The sequence below is a fragment of the Cryptococcus neoformans genome, chromosome 8 (assembly GCF_000149385.1).
Source record: "Cryptococcus neoformans var. neoformans B-3501A chromosome 8, whole genome shotgun sequence".
In the NCBI taxonomy this organism is placed as follows: domain Eukaryota; kingdom Fungi; phylum Basidiomycota; class Tremellomycetes; order Tremellales; family Cryptococcaceae; genus Cryptococcus; species Cryptococcus deneoformans.
In genome coordinates this window covers 1,086,027-1,108,035 of record NC_009184.1, presented here as the reverse complement: position 1 = coordinate 1,108,035, position 22,009 = coordinate 1,086,027, and the positions used below count along the sequence as shown (strand labels likewise).

The following is a 22,009-nucleotide window of genomic DNA, read 5'->3' as shown; positions in this document are numbered from 1 at the left end:
GTTTTGTTTTCAAACTTATACGCCAGAAAAGAGCGAGATGATGATTTGTTGTCAGTGGCAGGGTGAACGAGCGGCTGAAAGAGAATACCATATATTACGTAACCTTTACAGGTGGTCGGCGGTCGCCACCTAACACGACGCGTCGTGCAAAACATGACTGGATTGCTTTCAACTCACGTCTTCGATAAAACGCGTACATTAAGGAATATGAGCGGTGCGTCTACAACACAAGCGGAGAAAATAAAGCTGACAACAGTCAAGACATAGAGTATCCAGTTAAGTCTAATATCAGGAAAAAGAGGACGGTTATTCTTTCGGATGACGAGGACGAAGGACTTGGTCCATCTGTGATTAAGGAGCAAGTCTCGTCTCCCAAACATTCTCATCTATCTGATGAAGGTCAGTACTCATAAATAGCATATGTAAGCTTCACTAATTTGATTTGTATCATCAGAGACGGAGCCTCCCCGGAAAGTTGCAAAAACGTCATCCAAAGTCGCGCCTATCTTTGCTCCCAAAGAGAAGAAAGAAAAACCATCTCCCAAGACTTCATCAGCTTTATCTAAAGCACCTGCCAAGAAGATAGAAGTAAAGAGCAAGGGTGAAAAACCACTTGCATCAATATTCACAAAAGCCACACGGAAGCCTGAGCCTAAGGATGACGACGAAATGTCGGACGAGGTGAAACAAAAGGGGAAAGATGAGGAAGAGGAGGATGAGATATATGATGAAGTTGAGGATAAGCAGGAGGGAGAGGCCGCTGTCAAACTGTCAGTTTGGACGCTTTCTACTCCAAAGACTTAGCTAATATGGTTTAGGGCCTCAATCTTTACCAAGAATCAAAAGTCTGTCCCTGTGGCTGACAAGGGCTGGAAAGACGGCGAAGCGTCAGTTCGTTCATTCATTGTTTGAAGCTCTACTGACTGATCGACCTTAGTGTCCCATATCCCGCTCTTGTATCAACGTTCGAAAAAATTGAGGCTACGACTAAGCGATTAGAGATCCTCGAATTCTTAACCCAGTTTTTACTCGTTGTTGCCAAGAGAGATACAGCCACAGACGCCAAAGGGTCTATGCTCCTTAAAGTGGTCTATCTTTGTATCAACAGGGTAAGTATCTCGATTTTCACGTCATAACCAATCACTGGATTTGACGATCCGATTTTAGCTATGCCCCGACTATATGGGTATCGAACTTGGTATTGGAGAATCATTATTGATCAAGGCCATTGCGGAGAGCACAGGGCGGGCTATGCCCAAGATCAAAGAAGATTTAAAGAAGGAAGGAGACCTCGGAAAGGTTGCCATGGTACGTGTGACATGTTAGCTATGTCGGTTATGTAGCGTCTGACTTTGAGGTTAGAACTCTAGAAACACTCAATCAACCATGTTCAAACCCAAACCTTTGACAGTACCATATGTTTTCCAATGTCTCACTGATATCGCAAAGGCTAGCGGGAACGCGGTATGTATTTGTGTTTACTTGTCTCTATCTCCACAGCTGATCAAATCAATACAGTCACAAGCAAAGAAAGTAGGCATTATTAAGAAACTCCTTGCTGCTTGCCAAGGCACCGAGGCCAAATTTATCATCCGATCCCTCGAAGGAAAATTACGAATCGGTCTTGCCGACAAGACAGTCGTGGTTGCCTTGGCTCACGCTATCGTCCTGAAGACAATTGGTGGGCCGTTCCCTCCATCTCCTTCTCCAAAATTAATCTGTATACGTTAGGTGACAAAAAACCGCCACCTGAAAAACTTGCTATCATGCTGGAACAGGGCGCTGAGACTGTTAAAGCTGTCTATAGGTGAGAAAATTCTTGCCAAATGGTCATTACGGGCTTGCTAACGCACCTTGACCGCAAGTGAGCTTCCATCGTACGACCTGGTAATCCCTGCTCTTCTCCAAGGAGGCGTAGAAGGTTTGAGAGAACGCTGTAAACTTACTCCAGGTGAGTTTCCCCACAAAATATCCTATCCCACATTTGCTAATCATCGCTACTTACACAGGCGTTCCTCTCAAACCTATGCTTGCTAAGCCGACGAAAGCCATCACAGAGGTCCTTGACCGTTTCGAAGGCAAGGAATTCACTTGCGAGTACAAGTACGATGGAGAACGTGCCCAGGTCCACCTGTTGGAAGATGGTACCATTTCTGTGTTTAGTAGAAATTCGGAAAACATGAGTGCCAAGTATCCCGATCTGGTGGATCAAATACCGAGGGTGAGGATATGGATATATTCATAAAAACATTCTTCGCCTCAGATACTGACTGTAATGGGTTAGTCTATGAAACCTACTGCCAAGACGTTTGTCATCGATGCCGAAGCCGTTGCTTATGATTTGGAAACCAAGAAGATTCTTCCTTTCCAAGACCTGAGTAGGCGAAAGCGAAAGGACGTCAAGGCCGAGGACATCACAGTGCGGGTGCATATCTTTGCGTTCGATTTGCTCTATCTCAATGGAGAGGTTAGTGGGTCGCTATTCTGTGTGACTTTTAGCTGAAAGAATCACCATTTTCCAGAGTCTTCTCGCTAAAGAGCTTAAAGAAAGACGACAGCTCCTACAAGAGCATTTCCAACCTGTGGAATCGGAGTTTGCGTTTGCCAAGTCATCAGATGGAAGCACGACAGAAGAGATCCAGGCATTGCTCGAAGAAAGTGTGAAGGATGGGTGTGAGGGTTTGATGGTGAAAATGCTCACTAGCGAGTCATCAACATATGAGCCCAGTAGAAGAAGTATGAATTGGCTCAAGGTAGGTATCGCAGTTTTCCATCACTCTGATCACTAACATTGACCATATGCAGCTCAAGAAAGACTACCTTTCAGGTGTTGGAGACTCTCTCGATCTTGTTGTCGTTGGAGCATATCATGGCAAAGGCAAACGTACAGCAGTCTATGGCGCTTTCCTCCTCGCGTGCTATGATCCCGATTCGGAACATTATCAGACTATCTGCAAGATTGGTACCGGTTTCTCCGAGGAAATCCTCACACAATTCTACGAGTTACTTAAACCTTTAGAACTGGAAGTCGTGAGAGGAGATATAGAGGTTGGAGGAGCCAAACCGGATGTATGGTTTGAGCCCAGAGTGGTCTGGGAGGTCTTAACAGCCGATTTGAGTTTAAGTCCGATTTACGCGGCGGCACATGGTGTAGTGAGTATTATCATCCATTGTGCCGTGCCAAAAGGACTAACAAGGCGCGTAGATCGATTCTCGAGGAATCTCGCTCCGTTTCCCTCGGTTTATCAGGATTAGAGACGACAAGTCTGCTGACGAAGCCACAACGGCTGAGCAGGTCAGCGAGTTCTATCAACGTCAGATTTCGGCAGGTGGCAAGAAAGGGGCGGGGGCGGACGTGGATGACTTCTGGTAATGAAGTATATTTGCTTTGGGTAAGGGTAATTGGAGACGTCAACCTGGATAGTTTGTTGTTTTCTTGCACTTGACCAATTTCATGATTATGTACAATGCATACGATCGCGTATCTTGAATGTTATCTATGGGGACTCATGATTATTCGTAAAAAGGCCATCAAATGGGCATGCTAATGAAGCTAATATAATATGTATACAATTACACTCGTTGTTCACCAATCGGGACTCTCTCTTGTATATCCCCAGGCCTTCTGGCCTCATAATCTCTTTCTGGTGCGTGACCCCTTGGACCCGCATCTAACGCATCTGGCCCCCGTCCTTCATCGGTGTTACGATCCCGAATACTGCGTCGAAGGCGGTCAAGATTGACTGACATATGGTGGCGACCTGATCGGCCCTTTGACTTTTCGATTTCGTGAGGATCTGATTCCTCATCCGAATCGCGATCGACACGGCGATACGGTAAGGGAATCTCGCGAGTAACCTAAAACACATATGATAAGCATTTCTTTCTCGCATGTATTCGCAAGAACCTACCCGATAGGCATCGGCGTTACCAAGGTGTTCAGTCTCGACACGAACTTCGTGTTGCATCAGCATATTAATTTCAAGATCGATTCTTCCGCACATACAGAAATTCCATTGCCATCTACGGAGCATCTCTGCCAGCGAGAAGAAAAAACTTCGTAATCGGATGTTTTGAGTGGAAAACGGGATATACCTAATAATGGAAGAACACTTATTCAGTACTGCTGTACGATCCTCCAGGCAAAAGTGAGAAAGCATACCAAACGAAGACGAATCGAATCAAAAAGTTGGACACCATGGCAAAATAGTACACCTTCCAATAGGTTCAGTAATGTAAGTCAAATGAATTTCATAGTGAAGACTTACATATCGTCGACTGTAACCCAGGTCTTTACGAAGCAGTCCAGAGTTTGGTCTGAACAAGCTCCAGTCGATAATAAAATCCTAGAATGGAGGTGAGATACATCGGACATGAGGTTCGCTAGTACAACACTCACCCAACTACAGGTGTAAATCGCACTAATTGTGGCAATAATGACCCAGATTATGAATGAGGCTCCGGAGTCGTTATTCCCTTTGTTCCTCCACCATACAAACAGGCATTGTTGGGTAATCACACTCGCATATTTTCCAGCCTGCAGACACAATGCCAGATTACTATACAAACATGCTCGTTCCCAGAAGACAGTCACACTTACGTTGATCAAATGAATATTAAGCTTTGAGTCATGATAACGCTTCAGACACTGAATGAGACGCGACAATGCCGGCAGGCACAGGAAAATGGCATATTGCCAAGATCTACCGGCCGGACAAACGGTAAATATATTCCCCGGCCATTTGTTGGCATCTGAGAGTAAAAGTACGTCAACTAGATTGTACAACGTAATCGATAATAACTCACATGAACAGGCGATAAAGTAGATGTTTTGGAGAGAGTAGGCCAGACTATTGAGTTCATCGGCAAGAAAGAACGCAATGAACTGCAAGAGCAATCAATTTACTGCACTGATTCGTAAAAAAAAAATGTGACAGCACGTACCTCAACGCGGCTGTAGCCTGGAGTAAGAACTCGAAACATGACTCGCAGAAGCCAGTATCGTGTTCCCCTTCGAAGTACCGGGAGAGGATTGAGCCAGAACACACATAAGAATATAAGCCATGCAGCTGGCCATCTGCACGGTATCTAGTAAGCTTTCATTGTTTCCATGTATGTCTTGAGGACTCACGTCGTAGGATCAATGTTTGAGCTTCCTACACGAGCAAAGGAGAAATAGAAGCAATAGCTGAGGGTCAAGAACAAGAATGCAGGTATCTAGGTTGTTGCAAGATATCAGCAAAGCCCAGAGGCAGTGGTATCGAGACTGCTCACCTCCATGAAAGACCGGTAATCGATGGCAGGTCTTGCAAGCTCCATGACGAACTGACGCACAATTAGTTTCGGTACATTGATCTGTATTCAAAACAAAGCCCTACTTCATAATTGATTCTAGCCCGGACATACGCCCATAAATTAAGCTCAAAGAGCAGCGCAAAAATGACGGGTAAGTAGAGTCCGCCGTAGGCTTGCAGTAAACCTTCCCAGCTAGGGATCTCTCTCCGAGTTTCATCTCGACAAGCTTGAATCATGTCAGTTCCCGACGGCACGTACATTTAGATGTAACTTACCTTCTACAAGAGCTGCTATAGCCGCCGGGAGCCCGATACCGAGCATCAAACCTGACCGGAAGACGCTTTGGTAATGTGTTTTCTCCATCTGCTGTCTACGAAGCCTCTCCCTAGCTTTCTTTGAATCACCATGCTCTGAAAAGAATTGACATAATCAGTGGGAATTATTTGGACAGTTCGGAACATTCATGGCTCACCAAAATGAACTGTATAAAGTTCCTCGCACTGCTTGATGAGATCATCGATAGCTTCGCTTTTTGAAAATGTGCATTTCGCAATGCGTTCGTCTGTGTACATCTCGAGGCATGGTATCTAATTTAATGTTTAGATAAATTCGCGGAACGGATGGCGGGACCTACCTTTGTGACTTTTTCAAACTTTTTCAAGGCCTTTCTAAAGCCAGTGAGATTCATAATCTACGAACGTGCGGCGGTCAGCCATATACCAGATAGTAGAATATATTACTCACTCTGTAGTTCTTGATTAACTCGAGCTGCCGGTAAAATTCCAATACTGCATTCCTCAGGTCTTTCTTGTATTTTTGATACCTCTCCGGGCTGTACGTCTGATGTTCCTTGTCCTCTGCCATGGCCTGCCGCAGATGCTGCCTTTCATGCTCGCTCATGACCGGTGATTGGGACCCTGACGACGTCACATTCGGATCTCCATTGGGCCTCTCATTAGGGTTTGAAGAGGTGTTTTCCCTGTCGTCAAATGTGTATTTAAATCGGCTCCGAATTTTGGTAAAAGCTGGTGCCCTTGGTTGTACGCCGTTTGGCAAAATCCTCCCCATCTTTGCTTCCCACTCTGGTATACCTTCGGGATAAATCTCATGATAGAGCTTACGATGGTCTGCAAGCTCGCGTAATTGGACCCGGAGATCATGTGCGCGCTTGATGGCTTCTTGCTCCCTTTCCACATAAAACTTTTCAACTTTGTCGAGCTGCCTTTGAAGTAAATCAAAGAATGCTTTTTCATCGCGTTCCATGCGGTCGTAGAGGTCGTCAAAGGTCTCAGTGGGATGAGCAGAAGTTGCGGTAGTACGAATACCGAGAGCAGGTGAAGGGAGCGTCATAGACCCTAGAAGAGATAAGTGAAACGGTCTCCAAATGATTGTAATACTTACTAAGACTTCTGGCTGGACTCCTGGCAGGACTTTTATTGCCTCTTGACGTGGGTGTCGCATCGCCTCTGATACTCGATAATCTCGGGGTCAAAAACCCTTTGCCACTTCTACCCAGTAATCTTGGACTAGGAGCTGTTTTGTCCGTATTCACAATAAGATCTGCAGGTCTTCTTTTCAAAGGTTCTCGGGAGTCACTCTGCACGACACCATCGGAAGATTTACCATCTTCACTGGATTGTGACCGGGTTGATGTCTCTGGCAATTCATCTATCCTTTGACCTCCAATTTCCTCTGCAGTTGGACTAAAGGCAACGCCTTTCTTGGGATTAGGTGTATGGCTTCTGTCTTTGCATTGGTCAGGATTTGAGGCAAGATGGAGTTCGTCAGTACGTAGGTCGGTTGAAGGTGTGTAGTCATCATCCACTCCAGGCTCGCCTAGATCGAGAGGTGGTGGGTTGCTGACGGCAGGTTGTGGAGGATGAGGATGAGGTGATTCTAAGGTTGACCCATAGTTTGGAGATTGATTTTCAGAAGGTCTTGACTGATTAGGAGGGCAATGAAACAAATTAGCGCTCAATTGGAGACCTACATCACAGACATGTTCGGAACGTAAGCTCACCGAAAATCTTGCCAAGCGAGGTGTGTCCCTTGCAGTACCCAATCTACTGCGCAAAGACCCTTTAGACCCTCTCAATGTATCCGGGGATTTTATTTGGGGTGCTGAAGGGCCATGGTCGTCATCCGGCCCCGAGCTGCTACCACCTCCGTCTACATCTTCTTCCTGTTTGATCTGCCCTAGACGAGCAGCGATGACTTTAATTGCTTTCTTGCAGGCTCGATAATCGATGTACGCCCGTTTCCACTCAGGAGTGAGATTCTCCTGTAGATAACTGCGAGTTTGAAAGAAAGTAAATGTTTCGTGAGCATTTGTTTTTCGTCAATGGAGAGGACGCCACCTGGGATAGCGTGAGAGAGACCTACCGTCCGAACTTCATTGTCTGTCAGGACTGGGTGCTAGCGCATAGCTATTTCCTGGTATGTGTAAAATATAGATATATGGCGTGGGAGTTCTTTTAGACAAAAGATTGTTTGAATGACGAGATGTTCATCCAGAGACACACGTTTTGACGGAAGGAGGATACCCACCGGCAATTAATTAATATGATTTATTGTTTTCGGCCCGATTGGGGCGGCCATGTCCGCAGGCACGAGTGCAGGTGACATCCAACATCGATAATTTCCAACAAAATCGCTTCTCCGGTCCTCCATCGATTAATCGGACTCGATAAGCCCCAAAAAGGATAAACACTCCATTCTTTTCTGTCCCACATCCACCCACCCTCTTGCCAACTGTCCTTCCCTCCAAGGCCACGGACTTTTACCATGTCCCACAATCTCAAAGAGCCAATACAGCCACTACCGATCAGCAGCGAGTCATACGAGCTCAAAGATCGGAGAAAAAGTTCATCCGTGAATCAGGTCGACTATTTACCGCAGTACAGCGATGAACTTGTGAAGAAAAAGGGCCGGCAAGGCGAGCGCGTGGTCGGATTGGCAAAGAGAACTATGGATATTCTGGTAGAGCACGGTGTAGAAGAACGGGGTATTGATCCTAGACCAGAAAATGTGAGGCATTTGACATGATGTCCCCGTTCAAGATGCTGATCCACGCAGGAACGGGACGAGTTGAACAAATGGACCTATTTGCCACAATTCACCCTTTGGGCTGCTTGGAACACCAACATTCTATCAGTATGTCTGCCGCTCAAACGTCAATAGCTGCTCTAACCGCGCTCTTCAGTTTTCAGAGGGTGTCATCGGACCTTCGTTGTTTGGCCTTGACTGGAAAACCAGCTGCCTGTGCATTGTGTTTTTTACGGCGGCCTCCGCGCTGCCGGTTGCCTACTGTGCAACCAATGGTCCCAAGACGGGTATGAGGCAAATGGTGCAAGCTCGTTACGGTATGGGGTAGGTCCTATTCTTTTTCAATGAAGGATATTGGCTGACACATATGTCACAGCTATGGCTTGGCTCTTATCTATGGTATACTCAACTGCGCCACCATGATCGGCTTCATGGCTCTCACTGCTATCCTTGCTGGACAGTGTCTCGCCTTGGCTTCTAACTCTACCATGAGCTGGGATGTCGGAATTGTTATTGCTGCTCTCATCGCTCTCATCGTACGTAAATTACATTCCTCTTGTCTATCGCAGCATTAACCCATTTTTCCCCTAGCTTTCGTTTGTCGGACTCAACGCTTTACACATTGTTTCCCTTGCCTCTTTCCCTGTCATGGTCATCCTCTATGTCGTGCTTGCAGGTGTTGTTGGTGACAAACTTCACCTCGTCCAGTCCGATGTGGCCAAGGCTGCGACCGCCGTGACAGCTAGCGGTGTTTTGGGTTATGGTGCCAGTTTGATCGGTTTTTCTATCACATATACCAGTTTAGCTAGTGACTTTGTAGGTCTCAAGGTCCATTATTGCCCAAGCGTCGCTAATCAGTTTTGGTCTGAAGACAACCAGCTTGCCTCCCCAGACTCCAGGTTGGAAGCTTTTCCTCTGTGTCTATGTTGGCATGGTTGTCCCTATGATCCTTTGCCAGATGTTCGGTGCCGCCTGTCAGCTCGCAGCGTACTCCATCCCCGACTGGGAAACAGCGTCCAACGTTGGTGTCCCTAATCTCATCTATACCATGACTGGCAACGGTAACGGCGCATCTCGATTCGTGATGGTACTTTTCAGTCTGAGTGTTGTCGCCAATACCGCTCCTACTATTTACAGCGCCGGTCTCAGTGGTCAGGTCGCTATCCCATGGCTTGTCCGAGGTGCGTAATTTCACCCCTCAAATTATTAACTGCTGTCTAACCATCTCCTTATAGTGCCTCGATACTTCCTCGCTCTCGTCGTATCTGCCATCTACCTCCCCATCGCCATCTGCGGCGCATCCAAGTTCTATTCCGCCTTGGAAAATTTTTCATCTGTCCTTTCCTACTGGAGTGCATTGTACATCCCTCCGACACTTATCGAGCCCATCCTCTTCCGAGGACCAGTGAGTAGGAAAACTTATCCTGTGGAGATCTGGAATCAGATTGGAAAGTTGCCAATCGGACTTGCCGCCATTTTCGCCGCCATCTGTGTGAGTAAAGCTGTCATTTGTGGAAAGTGGCTGCGAACTGATCGGATAATATAGGGTATCCCTGTGGTGACCGGTGGTATGGCTCAGAGTTGGTGGACTGGATGGATTGCTAGGAAGATTGAGGGAACGTGGGTACCCTTTCTAGAAGGTAGTTGTTATGCAAGGAAGCTGACATCTTCATTAGCGGCGATATTGCGTTCGAGATTGGTTTCGTCGTCGTCGGTCTCATCTACATCCCTGCTCGTTATCTCGAGAGGAAATTTACCGGTCGATAAGCCGTTCATCTGATAAGGGGCGTATGCTTCGGGGGTGTAGCGATTATGGTGCCAAACTTGTGTATCATTTCAATATGTCAAGGGAAGAGCGTTGTACTTCAACTGTCCAATGCAAATTGAGAATTTGCGGGTGATACATATAAACAATTTTCCACGAATAAGTGCATGCTAAATAACGACCGCATGCTATCTTCTGGAATACCATCCTTATTCCGATACAGCTTTGTCCGATTCAGGGACGTTATCCTTCTTTTCCTGCTTTTTCTCCACTCTCTTGGGCTGACGCTTCCTCCTATGGTCCCGCCAAATCTTCAGCGCACCTTCCATATCCTTGCTGAGAGCCTAGAAATCAAATTCCAGTCAGGGCACAAAGTAAAAAATGCGTACGCTTCCAATTGCTTACTTTTAGTCGAACGTCACTTGTCGGATGCGTCCTAAGCAGAGTGAACCGGTTCTCGACACTGATCCCTTGTCCCATCGCCGCTGCGTCGTCCTCCACACATGCCATAAGCTCCCACAAGTCGCTTGCGGCCCTAGGGTCGTATCCTGCGGTCGCCATGATCTGATTGATCGCTATCAGCACATGCCACACGTTTTATTGATCTCAATTCGAGAGCATATGTACCTCCAAGCCTACAGCATCGGCCTCCATTTCAAGTTTTCTAGAGTAAGCTCTGTCGGCGAGGACATTGTTGATCCAGTTGATACACATCCCGGCTGAGTCCGTGATACTATATTCGTGCACTCGTATGAGCGATCATCAGGTAGCATTCCAGGCAGTTTCAACAGTACGTACAATGGGAAGGAGATGGTAAATGCAAAGGCCAATCCTCGCAAGACGTCAAATCCCACAGTCGCCAGATTCAAGAACTGAGATCATTCAAGTCAGCGCTGGAAGATCCATCTCAAATAACTGTAAGACTTACTCCTAGATTTTCAACCGTATGTCTTTCTACGACATGAGCGATCTCATGGGCTAAGATTGCAGACAGCATGACATCATCCCCGGGCAGTGTGTCAAGGAGACCGGTGTAAACAAAAACATCTCTGCTTGGTAGGGCGAAGGCATTCACTTCAGGCTAACACCGAAAGGGATTGTCAGACTTTAGAAACAACAGTTTCCCGAAAAGGTTTATGAGCTTACTGAATCTATCACATACACGCGCCAGTCTGGCGACTCAAACTGTTTCAAAGGGTTGTTGGTAGGCGGTCTGTAGGGTACGTATGTACTCTTAGCTGTACCACTCGGTAGGTAATATCTGTCTCCTTCTCCTATCAAGGCTTCTCGTTCAGAGATCAGCCGGGACAGTTCTTGCGATTTGGGCGGCCAATTGGCTCCATAAACGATATGACGGTCTTCTTCTTCCAATGCGGTGACGAGGCGAGTGGTGACTCTAGCGACTTGACGAGATCGAGGATCATCTGGAGGGAGCAACTTATGGCCATCGTTACGAAGAATTTCTCTTTGCCTGGATTCGACTTTTAGTTAAAGGTCTCTGGGGATACTGGATTCGTTCTTACTTTCGTCTTGACCACGCAAGCTCTTCGTGCTCAGACATGAGTAGAAGTCTCCATCTTTTCGTTCGTGGGCTTTGATCTAATCCTAATGCAAGGATTATACAGATCGCGAATATCTGCAAAGATAAATGACGGTTCTCATGAAGATGCAAGTGCATTTGGATACGTACAGGGATTTGTAGCAACAAAAGGGATATCCGTCGGTATCTTTTCCACAACCTGGTGATCGCATTAGTTCACAGTTGAAAGGGGAATCAGAATGCTGTGACATACTTGTATCTAATTGCAAATGGCAGAAACAGAAGGCTAAACCTTGTGATATTGAGCAAGCCACTCTTCAAGGCCGGCATCGCTACAAACAGAACATCCTGCCGCCTGTTTGTGGAGTGGAAACTCCTTGATAGCGAATTGTTGGGAAAACGGGCTAATGAAGGGATATGTCTGACAGTCGGAATTGTTTTTGACTCAGTTGAATGCAGGTTGTGTCCCGCTGATATTGGGGCAGAAGCAAAGGGCTGAGTAGGGATAATAGATCGGTGGGTTCGGCCCAGAGGCCTCACACGAATGAACGACTTTAGCATCGACATGGAAGCAATGTGTGCCAGCGATGGTTGGGGAATAAGGCAACCACACGGCTCTAGTGGAACAAGAGGATAATGAAGTTTTCAGCCACGAGAAGACTTTGAGCAGGAAAGACAGTCTATTGCAGTCCAAGAATTGTCAATTGTGCGAGAACGGCCATCTCAGCGGTTTGTTGTCATGTGCCTTAAAGCACAAAATGACATCATAATATGCAGGCCGAAATGCCCATTGTTCGAAGTCTGAAATCTTTGTTTTTGGTTGTGCATTTACCAAATATCCTATCAGCCTCAAAAAGAATTGACGATAGACCTCTTACTCTATCCGCAAGCCACGCATAAGTTATGCATGACGAGAAGATGTTTCCCAAGCACTTGTCAACAATGGGTGAGACGACGTATCTTACCGTTCATCAGCCGACCGGTTATTTGGGCCATTTTCAGCCGCCGCCGGGGACGGAGATGGATCACTTTTTTCATGAATCTATTGACGGACTGCAACTTCGTCTCAGTCTACCATATCAATAACAGTCAAGGAGAGGAATGACTTGGCGAAAGCTTCTTTCATTTCTTCACAGACTTTTGCTCGACTTATCGGAATGTCTTTAGCTTCGCGCATAAGCGTCTCTCCCTACCCCAACAAGTCCTTTACCTTCATCCCTCATGACACCTGGATACCTCCAGGGGCAAGGTCAATCTACGGGGGTCTCGTCATCTCGCAAGCCCTTTGCTCATCGCTTTTGACTGTTGAATCTCCATTTGGCTTGCATAGCATTCATTGCTACTTCTTACACCCTGCACTGCCAGACGGAGATATCGAATATAGGGTGGATAAACTTGCTGAGGGCCAGAGATACTGCCGAAGGGAAGTGAGGGGATGGCAGAATGGGAGAATATTCTTCATCCTCTTCGCTAGCTATGAATCGCTATATGAACGGTCCTCAGCGTCGTCTGAAGACCATACATCTATCAAAGTCTCGCACAGTCTGACAGCAATGACTCAGCCGTGGGATGAAGATCCTACGCAGAAGAATGGTGAAAGCTTCGAGGTCAAGCAGAGCTTTCAAATGCCCTTCCCAAAGGAACTAAGACCCTGGGATCAATGCGAAGAGAACGAAGTCTTCCTCCAAAGACTAGTGCAGGAGAAAAGTAAAGAAGAATTAGGATGGAAATGGGAATATTTCGACAACTGGTCAAAGGTGAGCAGTACTACAATGCCTCAAATTGACGCCAATGCTAAGAACAACATAGAAAAGAGGTTCAGCACCCTTTTTCACTTCGGTTGCCAGGAAGATTCCGGGAGTACCATCTTCAAAAGAGTATTACCTCAATGGTTTACCCACCACCCGAATGACGTGGTATCGACCACGCATAGATCCTGATGAAACAATCAGCGAAGAGATGTATAAAGTAAGCCGCGTGCACTTAGCTTGAACGGTCGTCTGACAGTTCACAGTCCATGATCATTTACCTGACCGATTATCAACTCGTGGGTGCTGCAACGCGCTCTATCGGTCTCAACATGTCGTCTACTCCTCAAATAGGCTTGATTGCCTCCTTAGACCATTCAGTGCACTTCTACCCTTTACCACCAGATCTCAATTATCAAGAGCCTGTATTGCATGTCATGGAATCGCAAGTGGCTGACATGTCAAGTGGAAGAGCCGTGGCAAGAGGAAGAGTATACAGCGCAAAGGGAAAGTTGTTGGCAGTGACATGTCAAGAGGGAGTATTTAAAGTCAGAGAGCCAGGGAAGAAGCCGATGGGGGTGGCAGCTAGTGGAATAGATGAAGAAGATCTACAGGCTAGACTCTGAGAGATGAAGAGTGGTCTTGTCAACAATCTGCTGAGGAGTGACTCTTTCCTTCGTAGCCACAAGGACAAGGATTACAGTATAAGAACGCTTGCGTTCATGGTCTCTCTTATGCATATCGCGCTGAAACCTAAGTATTGCCCATATGATTGTTGATGATGAACATGACATGATGATGATGATGATAAAATAATAATGAAAAGGGAAAAGCAAACTATGACGTGGATAAACACCGTTGGTCGAGGGATCACGCGTACCCCCGCCCCCACCCCACCACCGTAGGTGTTGTTCGTTACAGTTCAATCTTCGACATCGTTCCATCCATCCTACAGCACCAGGCAGCTTCGCACCAGGACCACGGATATACAATCTCCAAGGAGCACGTACTAAGATAAAAACCAAGACATACGTGATGGAAGCCAGGCTGTAAGTGAAATACTCTATCATGTCCTCCGGCGGATCCACTGATTCTGGTCCAGCCAAAAGCTCAAGGTTACAGACCTCAAAGAATTACTTGCCAAATATCACTTACCCCAGACCGGGAAGAAGGATGATTTGGTCAAGAGGCTTCTTGAGAACAACATCTCCTATGAAGAACCTCAGGAAGAACTGGCAAGTTGAATCGTCTTCACAGAGAAGAATAATTGCTGATGATGAATGAGCAGATCGACCCTGATGCGCCTATAAGCGGCACAAACGTTCCTAAAACAATACCACAGGTCACCACCGCTCCAGCGGCCCCTGATACTTCACTCATTGACGTGCGTATCATTGGCGCCGGTCAATCCCTCTATACTGACATTACCTGCCCTATAGCCTCCTCGCACTTCTGATGCTAGCGCATCAGAGTTGCCTGCTGCTGAAACAAACGATATTCTTGCCCCTGCTCCCTCTACGGAGCCTGAAGTGGAGCTCACCCCTGATCAAAAAGCTATGAAGGCACGAGCTGAACGCTTCGGTATCCCTTTCAATTTGCCCAAACCCTCCGCTACCAAGCCTGCAAAGACCGAAAAGGCCGAATCAAAACCAGCTGAAACGAGAGAAAAAGCTGCGTCCATTAATAAGGACTCTCTTGGGCTGAGTGATGATATTCTTGCCAAGAGGGCGGCCAAATTTGGATTGCCTGAAAAGAAGGAAGCCGGAAAGCCTGCATCTAAACCGGAGAAAAAAGCCGAGGAGGTTGACCCGTACGTGATTTATTGAAAGATCACGCGACCGTCAATGCTGATAGATTCCCCAGTGAATTGGCCGCCAAGCTTGCCGCTGAAGAGGAGAAGAAGAGGAAGCGTGCTGAGAAGTTCGGGTCAAACAAACCGCCAGTGGTGGAGGAAACAGAGGGTCAAAATGCGGCCTCTGAGCCTGTACGTCTATTTGTTGCTGCACGTTCAAAAGTTGTTTCTGACCGCGTTATATCGTACAGGACACCAAAAAAGTAAAAGTATAGGTGAGTCCCTGCTGACTTTTTCTTGGACGCGGTGTGGTAGGCTATAGTGCCTCGGGATTGTGGTGCAGGGAAATTGATTATAAGGAAATGGCAATATATGTAGCTGTATGCATGACACATATTTTTCTGAGTGATGCCCCATGGCAACAACGCATGTTGGTCTCCCATCCTGAGGAGTGCGCGCAGCCCATAACAACACAGCGTCCTCTGTCCTTTCTTGACGATCTCTCGGATTGTACCGGCCAAATATGTAAACATACAATAGCCTTGTGGTAGTCATGCATGAATCTAAGGTCCAAAATGAACCATCCATAATTGTGCTATGCTTGATGGACTGCGAGCATTACACCGCATCCTGGTTGGTCGCGGAGGCCGACGCGCCAGGCGACAAGCAGCTCCCCGTCAATTAGCTCTAATAATCCCTTCATGCAACTGCCATTGATCCTCTGTAATCTTCATATCGATCTTATATTCATACTTCACCCCTCTATCGCCGCAGCCCACAAGACCGTCAGTCACCCCTACATGGCCCCTCAGACTGTGCCCTGCCAGTACAAGACTGGAAAGACACTAGGAAGGTGAGCAGCTCCGCTCAAATGCCGAGCTCCGCTAACGATCTGTTATCTTTGTAGTGGAACGTAGTCAGTTCTTCTTCCCATGGATACATCACCGTAGTGGCCAAGCTCATGCACTCGACTTTTATATTAGCGCTGTTGTCAAAGAATGTGTTCACATCACGGTGCGTGTTCTTCCACGCTGTAATGGTTGCGCTTCAACATCCTCTCCGGAGCCATTGCGAGTGAGTCATAAAAGCTAGGCTAATATTTGGCTTCACAGACCGGTGAATACTACGCCTGCAAGGTACTTAATAAGAAGTTCTTGATGGTATGTCAAGAGTGACCCATCGGTCATGACGGTTACTGAGCATGTCAATAGGGCCGAGAGCATATGGTCCGGAATGAAATTGCCGTCCTTAAGCGAGTTTCAGCTGGCCACAAGAACATCGTTCAACTACACGACTTTTTCGAGACTACCCACAATCTTTATGTACGTAGGAGAAAGCTCACTTGGGAGTGGCTCGTTGACTGGTCATTTTGCAGCTTGTCTTTGACCTTTGTACCGGTGGAGAGCTTTTCGACAGGATCTGTGCCAAGGGAAGCTACTTTGAGAAGTGAGGCACAATCGCTTGCTGTTCAAAATCTGTTGTATGGAGCTGACGTCCTTGGAAAGGGATGCTGCCAATATTGTGCGAACTGTAACATCAGCCGTCAAGTACCTCCATGACCAAGGCATCGTTCACAGAGGTGAGTGAGCCTATATGGACTAACCCGTCGACACGCTGACCATGATTGAACAGATTTGAAGCCGGAGAACATTCTTTTCAAGTCCAAGGCCGAAGATGCGGACCTCATGTTGGCTGACTTTGGATTGTCCAAAGTATTGGATGACGATAAATTTGCCATTCTGACTACTACATGTGGTGTAAGTGGGTTCATATACGTGGGGAGCATTTGGCTGATTTTCCTCCCAAGACCCCTGGTTACATGGCTGTAAGTATCTTGTACCCCTGTTGGGCTTCGCAAGCTGACAAACTCAAATAGCCTGAAATATTCAAAAAGGCCGGTCATGGTAAGCCTGTGGATATTTGGGCCATCGGTGTCATCACGTGCGTATTCCCTAATTCAAGCAGCAGTCGTTAGGTGCTCACCATGCTCACAGCTACTTCCTCCTTTGTGGCTATACCCCCTTCGACCGCGACTCGCAATATGAAGAAATGCAAGCCATCTGCAAGGGCGACTATCGCTTCGAACCTGTCGAATATTGGGGGGGTGTCTCTGAAACCGCCAGGCAGTTCGTGCGTGACTGCTTGACTGTCGACCCCACAAATCGACCTACTGTCGATGAATTGTTAAACCATCCTTGGTTGAGAGACGTTGAAGCCTCCAAGGACGAGCCCGCTGAGGCTAAGGGTGTTGACTTGTTGCCTAACGTCAAGGCCGCCTTCGATGCCAAGAAGACTTGTAAGTTGATCGTATCCAATCTTTAAGAACCCGAACTTACACCTCTTTAGTCCGCAAGGCAGTTTTGGGTATGATGGCTGTTCACAGGCTCCAAGATCACAGTGCCACTATCCACGGTCAGACCGAGGCAGAGCAGGAAAAGTTGAAGAAGGAAGTGGAAGCGTTCAAGGAAGAGGCGGCTCAGGTCAGTGTGTTCATGTCGTTGGTATTGTTTGTGCTAATCCTCGATTTTATAATAGGAGGACGTGAAGGATGTTATCCAACCAGGTGCTCCCGCCTCCATTTAATTGTGCGAAGAGGTGTGCCGCGACTGCTGTGAATTTTTCTATCATAAAGGACACGACTAGGCGACAAGTTCAAGGTCTACGATGGTTATATACATGAGAACCTATCCACTGTTCACAGTCTGGCCTTATAATTGTCTTGGTAAGAGGGGACTATCTCCCAACCATTTTTTTAACCCCCGGCTTTGGTTTTGGTATCCGCTTGCGTAAAGGTTATATTCATACATATGTCTCATTTCACTGTAATTTCCCAAATCATCATTGCAAAAGCCACTGGGAGGGGTATGCACGTCTAACAACAGAAAAGCGTTAATAAGTCATGACACGACGCGTTTGCTCTACTAACCATACGTGAAACTCTACAATAATACCGTTTTTCCATTCAAGACATTATCAAGTGCTCATTACAGGTCTAATCCATGAAATTATCATATTGTTTTTTTCCCAAAATTTTCATTGGGGATTTGAAATTTATTGGGCATCTCAACCATTTTGCGCCGATCTTATAGCTCCCAAGTTCGTCTCGTTGCATCGTTTGAAGATCCACCGGTGACCGCCGCGTGATCTCTAGGAGGGAGTAGAGATGCGGGTGCACCGGCTTGCTGCGCCATCCTCCACTCCTCATAGTTCGACCGTCTGTACTCTCCACCGGCAATGACTGTAGGCGGTCCAAGAGGATGTGGTCCAGCAGGCGGGTAAAATCCAGGCTGCATTTGATACTCTGTAGGGCTAATAGGATAACTGGCTGTTTGCGGTGTACGGTATGCAGAGTTTGGCGAAGACGACCGTCGAGGGGGATACATGGGTGCATTAGCCGGCATGGCCGTTTGTGGGTAGGAGGGATAAGGCTGTGCTGAAAGAGGTGGTGGTGGACGAGCCGTTGGAGGTTGCGGTGGGGGGTAGTATACTTGTGGTGGGGGTTGGTCGTATCGTGGTTGAGGGCCGTCAACCCCGGCAGCGATGGAAGAGAAACCTGGGAGCCCTTGACCCGACATGCCAGGAGCTGGGGTTATAGGTGTTGGAGGGCTTATCTGTGAAAGTCGTCGTACCGGAGGTACGTCGGGAGGGAAATGATGACTGCGAGGGATCGCAAGGAAGGAAACGACCAGATACACTCTGCCTAGAGTTACCGGTTGCCAGAGGCTTGCACCAAGCCCGCCGCCAAGGTGAAGTCGGACATTGAAGGGGCTAAAGCGGTTATCCACATGAAGGACACGGACATTCTTGTTTGGATAGGGTTCACGCATTCCTTCAGCGGGTGACAACAATTCCAATTCGGTCCTTTGGGTGATTGCCGCCTGGGTCACTTCGACAGACCTCAACTGTCCCTCTACATACGGTACTGCCAACAGCTTATTTCTCTCCATGTCAATCAAGTGTCTATCTTGTGGATGAATCCAATCAAGAAGGTTGAGGTTGACGAACTCGTTAGGGTGGTAGCCAACCAGTGAGAAGCAGGATGGACTAGCTCGCAAGATTTTGAAGTCTGTAGTGGTGAACAAGGTGAAGGGATGAGCGGTAGGATCAGGAGTGGGGTAACTAGCAGCAGAAGCGTCCATGCTTGACGAGCTGGCCCTGCGGGGGGATACTCTGCCAGTCATGGAAGGACCAGGTGCGGCGTCCATATTCGGCACGAAAGACGGATCGTAGACTGATGGGCCTCTCCATCTGCCTATTCCACCAGCATCGGCAGCCACTGGCACTGGCCTAGATGTTCGATGGTACGGTTCTCCGAGCGGCGGTCTTGCGACCTTTGGCCTTCCTCTCTTCTTGTGCTGAAAAGGCCATCAATAGCTGACCAACGGAAGAGTAGAAAAGGATCGACGGGAAATTAGTAAAAAAACGAGACTTACCGGTACATCCTCACATTGATCCTGTTTACCCATGTTGATGCATCTCTTACATGGTCGTCCAATGTCACACGCCAAGTGGGCCCGCTTGCAGGGCCCGCACGCCGATGAGACGTTTGCCTTGCCCCCTACGCGCTTGATTGGCGGTCCGTCTAGGGAAGGTGAAGCAGTGTGGGTCTCTCTTGACTGCTGGGATAATTGCTGGGCACCGTCTGGGTGTGATTCATACATATTTTCAGGGTACCCTTGTGAATCCGGCAGAGAGGATGGACCTGGTTCATCGTCTAGAATTGTTCGTGCCCCAGGACCGCCAAACGGCAGATGGCGAGATGATGAAGAGCCAGACGATTGGTCCATATCATAGACAGAGAAAGCGGGGAGATGCTTGGAATGTTTTGGGTAAATCACAGGAAATATTGACAGTCAAAAGATTGAACAATATAGAGCCCGCAGTAACCTGTGTTGCAAGGGTGCCAATAGACTGGTTCAATAAGGGTCGCACGGTGGCCGTCAGAAGCTCAGGCAAGATGGATGGGTGACGCGTGATGACTATAAATGAAATTGTTATGCGACCACCGGAATGCGTGCCACTTGGGAATCGAGTGTCGGATCAGAACGTCGTCAGCGAGATGAGAGAAGGAATCGAAAGGATGGATATTTAATCGGATCCAAACGTGTATATGGTACGTGATGTTGCAAGACGTGATAGACCCAAGATATTTACGATGAATGCTATCCGGCACTGGAAGTTGTCGAGGTACCGAAAACGACGCCCGGGTTTGCCGACGGAGAAATGATTGTGGTAAGTGACCGACGATCCTACCGGAATTTCGACACAGATAGCAGCGCAGGAGAGCTATGACCAGCAATACCAAAAGTGTGTCAATGAAGTAACGGCTTGAGATGGAAGGATGGTATGACGCACAGTGGGGGATGGGAAGGGGATAGCTGTGTGCCTTCCCTGAAACTTGTGAGAGCTGCGACCGGCTGGGATTGAGATGATGTCAAGCAGCGCAGAACGCAGGCGGATGGAGACAAGGGGCTGGCTGGTGGGCCGTTGTCTGGAGAGGCGACCAAGCAGCGGACAGCGGATGGATGGCTGAGCTGAAAAGAAGTTTTGCTGTTGGCGCGATATGGATCATTAGATGCGTCGTATGGAAAATCCCTGCAATGGCGGGACCGGAACTCGGAGCATATCTACGGAACTGAAACAGGTGGCGTAAACACCGATAAAGTTGACCCGGGCGCCGCCGCCAGATCATTTTCTCAGCATCGGAGCGTCGTTCGTCCGTCATCAGCAGTGTTCTGCGTGTATGTCGCGTACAGTGTACAATTATGGCGGTGGTGAAGCCAACCGACAAGAGGCAAGGAGCAATAGACAAGAGAAAAGAGAAGCTGTCTCGTTCACTTCAGAAATACAGATGCATTAGGTCCTAGGAGGTCGTCCTTTCATTCATTCTGAAGAAGACAAAGAAAGTCTGTGTTCCCATCTTTTACTATCTGCATAACTGATGGAGACCGCTGCTGATGCTCAATAATACCAAGGTTATCACGACACGCTATTATGGGTCGGGTGTTGAATGGTCGAAATGACAAGGAATGAAAAGGCCGTTACAACCGCTAGAATTGATTGAAACAACTGCTGCCAATCGTTGTGCTTTTCTGTTGTCTGGAATTTCTGTGTCTTGCTTGCCATTGGTAGTCCGTAATTGTTCTATAATTACGTTGAAACCGACGTCCTCGGTATAGATCTAATTCCAAGCATCTAGCAGTGGGTCTAGTGAGCTAAGTAAAGGGGAATGAATTTCGCCTCCATCGAGAGCCGACACCAGACGCAAAAGCAGATTTAGGGGATAAGAAGGCAGAGAGAAAATACTACTAAAAGTCTTGTCGTCCGTGGGTTCATTTGGGACCAAGGGTCCAAGAAACAAATAGCGTCGGTCTCAATTGATACGTCCTTTCCGCCGGGAAGTAGTGCCCATCGCATCAGCAGCGACTGTCGGTATTTATTATGTGCAGATGTTGCAAAATCCTCATCTGGTGGAGGGTGATGGTCGAGACTAGCGACAGACGACAACAGGGAAGTGCAAGTAGTAGCGCCTTTAGTTCCATTCCTCACGGGCCAGGTAGCGTACTGTGCAACATGCTGTTAGTAACTTGCTGGAATCCTGTCTTCTCGCGTCTTCTCCCTTGTTTTCTTTCTTCCTGAACGATCGCCGTTCTAGGCGTAACCTGTTGTTTGCACTTTTCTGCGTCCCTAGCACGTCGGTTTTCCATCTTCGGTCTTCGGTGGTAGCTCTTCTAGATTGTGCCAGTCCCGTTCTACTCTCATCCCTTAATCTTGCAATTTGCAAATCGCACGCCGTAAAACTCGGGACTAAAGATAGCACTGTA

General features: G+C 47.5%; 8 protein-coding genes across 8 annotated transcripts; 5 read left to right on the top strand and 3 right to left on the bottom strand.

Moving 5' to 3' along the window:
- Positions 1–207: 207 nt before the first annotated feature.
- CNBH3980 (hypothetical protein) lies at positions 208–3,373 on the top strand (the record flags this gene model as incomplete). Its single annotated transcript, XM_768853.1, has 15 exons — positions 208–214; positions 262–399; positions 455–770; positions 819–887; positions 938–1,109; positions 1,168–1,308; positions 1,363–1,464; positions 1,519–1,681; positions 1,732–1,807; positions 1,866–1,951; positions 2,010–2,221; positions 2,285–2,467; positions 2,523–2,753; positions 2,806–3,153; positions 3,206–3,373. The coding sequence occupies 15 exons, from the start codon at positions 208–210 to the stop codon at positions 3,371–3,373; spliced, it is 2,412 nt and encodes an 803-aa protein (XP_773946.1).
- A 200-nt stretch (positions 3,374–3,573) lies between these two features.
- Positions 3,574–7,691, bottom strand: CNBH3970 (hypothetical protein; the record flags this gene model as incomplete). Its single annotated transcript, XM_768852.1, has 19 exons — positions 3,574–3,858; positions 3,912–3,955; positions 4,007–4,095; positions 4,163–4,215; positions 4,269–4,346; positions 4,400–4,537; positions 4,601–4,752; positions 4,807–4,885; positions 4,945–5,077; positions 5,132–5,217; positions 5,275–5,355; positions 5,403–5,521; positions 5,571–5,705; positions 5,768–5,882; positions 5,930–5,986; positions 6,040–6,650; positions 6,697–7,237; positions 7,316–7,586; positions 7,678–7,691. The coding sequence occupies 19 exons, from the start codon at positions 7,689–7,691 to the stop codon at positions 3,574–3,576; spliced, it is 3,081 nt and encodes a 1,026-aa protein (XP_773945.1).
- A 571-nt stretch (positions 7,692–8,262) lies between these two features.
- Positions 8,263–10,107, top strand: CNBH3960 (hypothetical protein; the record flags this gene model as incomplete). The annotated part of the gene is made up of 9 exons (XM_768851.1): positions 8,263–8,322; positions 8,371–8,448; positions 8,498–8,664; positions 8,717–8,876; positions 8,932–9,156; positions 9,212–9,521; positions 9,576–9,832; positions 9,887–9,960; positions 10,017–10,107. The coding sequence occupies 9 exons, from the start codon at positions 8,263–8,265 to the stop codon at positions 10,105–10,107; spliced, it is 1,422 nt and encodes a 473-aa protein (XP_773944.1).
- Positions 10,108–10,314: 207 nt separating this feature from the next.
- On the bottom strand, positions 10,315–11,975 carry CNBH3950 (hypothetical protein; the record flags this gene model as incomplete). The annotated part of the gene is made up of 9 exons (XM_768850.1): positions 10,315–10,449; positions 10,511–10,669; positions 10,733–10,838; positions 10,904–10,977; positions 11,034–11,186; positions 11,252–11,576; positions 11,629–11,741; positions 11,796–11,844; positions 11,899–11,975. The coding sequence occupies 9 exons, from the start codon at positions 11,973–11,975 to the stop codon at positions 10,315–10,317; spliced, it is 1,191 nt and encodes a 396-aa protein (XP_773943.1).
- An 827-nt stretch (positions 11,976–12,802) lies between these two features.
- CNBH3940 (hypothetical protein) lies at positions 12,803–14,019 on the top strand (the record flags this gene model as incomplete). The annotated part of the gene is made up of 3 exons (XM_768849.1): positions 12,803–13,402; positions 13,455–13,613; positions 13,660–14,019. 3 exons carry the CDS (start codon positions 12,803–12,805, stop codon positions 14,017–14,019), a joined length of 1,119 nt encoding a protein of 372 aa, XP_773942.1.
- Positions 14,020–14,666: 647 nt separating this feature from the next.
- CNBH3930 (hypothetical protein) lies at positions 14,667–15,460 on the top strand (the record flags this gene model as incomplete). The annotated part of the gene is made up of 4 exons (XM_768848.1): positions 14,667–14,777; positions 14,833–15,203; positions 15,257–15,377; positions 15,437–15,460. 4 exons carry the CDS (start codon positions 14,667–14,669, stop codon positions 15,458–15,460), a joined length of 627 nt encoding a protein of 208 aa, XP_773941.1.
- A 525-nt stretch (positions 15,461–15,985) lies between these two features.
- Positions 15,986–17,768, top strand: CNBH3920 (hypothetical protein; the record flags this gene model as incomplete). Its single annotated transcript, XM_768847.1, has 13 exons — positions 15,986–16,038; positions 16,093–16,101; positions 16,169–16,199; positions 16,298–16,345; positions 16,397–16,507; positions 16,561–16,631; positions 16,691–16,764; positions 16,818–16,942; positions 16,993–17,010; positions 17,062–17,126; positions 17,180–17,481; positions 17,532–17,665; positions 17,721–17,768. 13 exons carry the CDS (start codon positions 15,986–15,988, stop codon positions 17,766–17,768), a joined length of 1,089 nt encoding a protein of 362 aa, XP_773940.1.
- Positions 17,769–18,268: 500 nt separating this feature from the next.
- Positions 18,269–19,972, bottom strand: CNBH3910 (hypothetical protein; the record flags this gene model as incomplete). The annotated part of the gene is made up of 2 exons (XM_768846.1): positions 18,269–19,540; positions 19,619–19,972. 2 exons carry the CDS (start codon positions 19,970–19,972, stop codon positions 18,269–18,271), a joined length of 1,626 nt encoding a protein of 541 aa, XP_773939.1.
- Between the last annotated feature and the right edge of the window lie 2,037 nt (positions 19,973–22,009).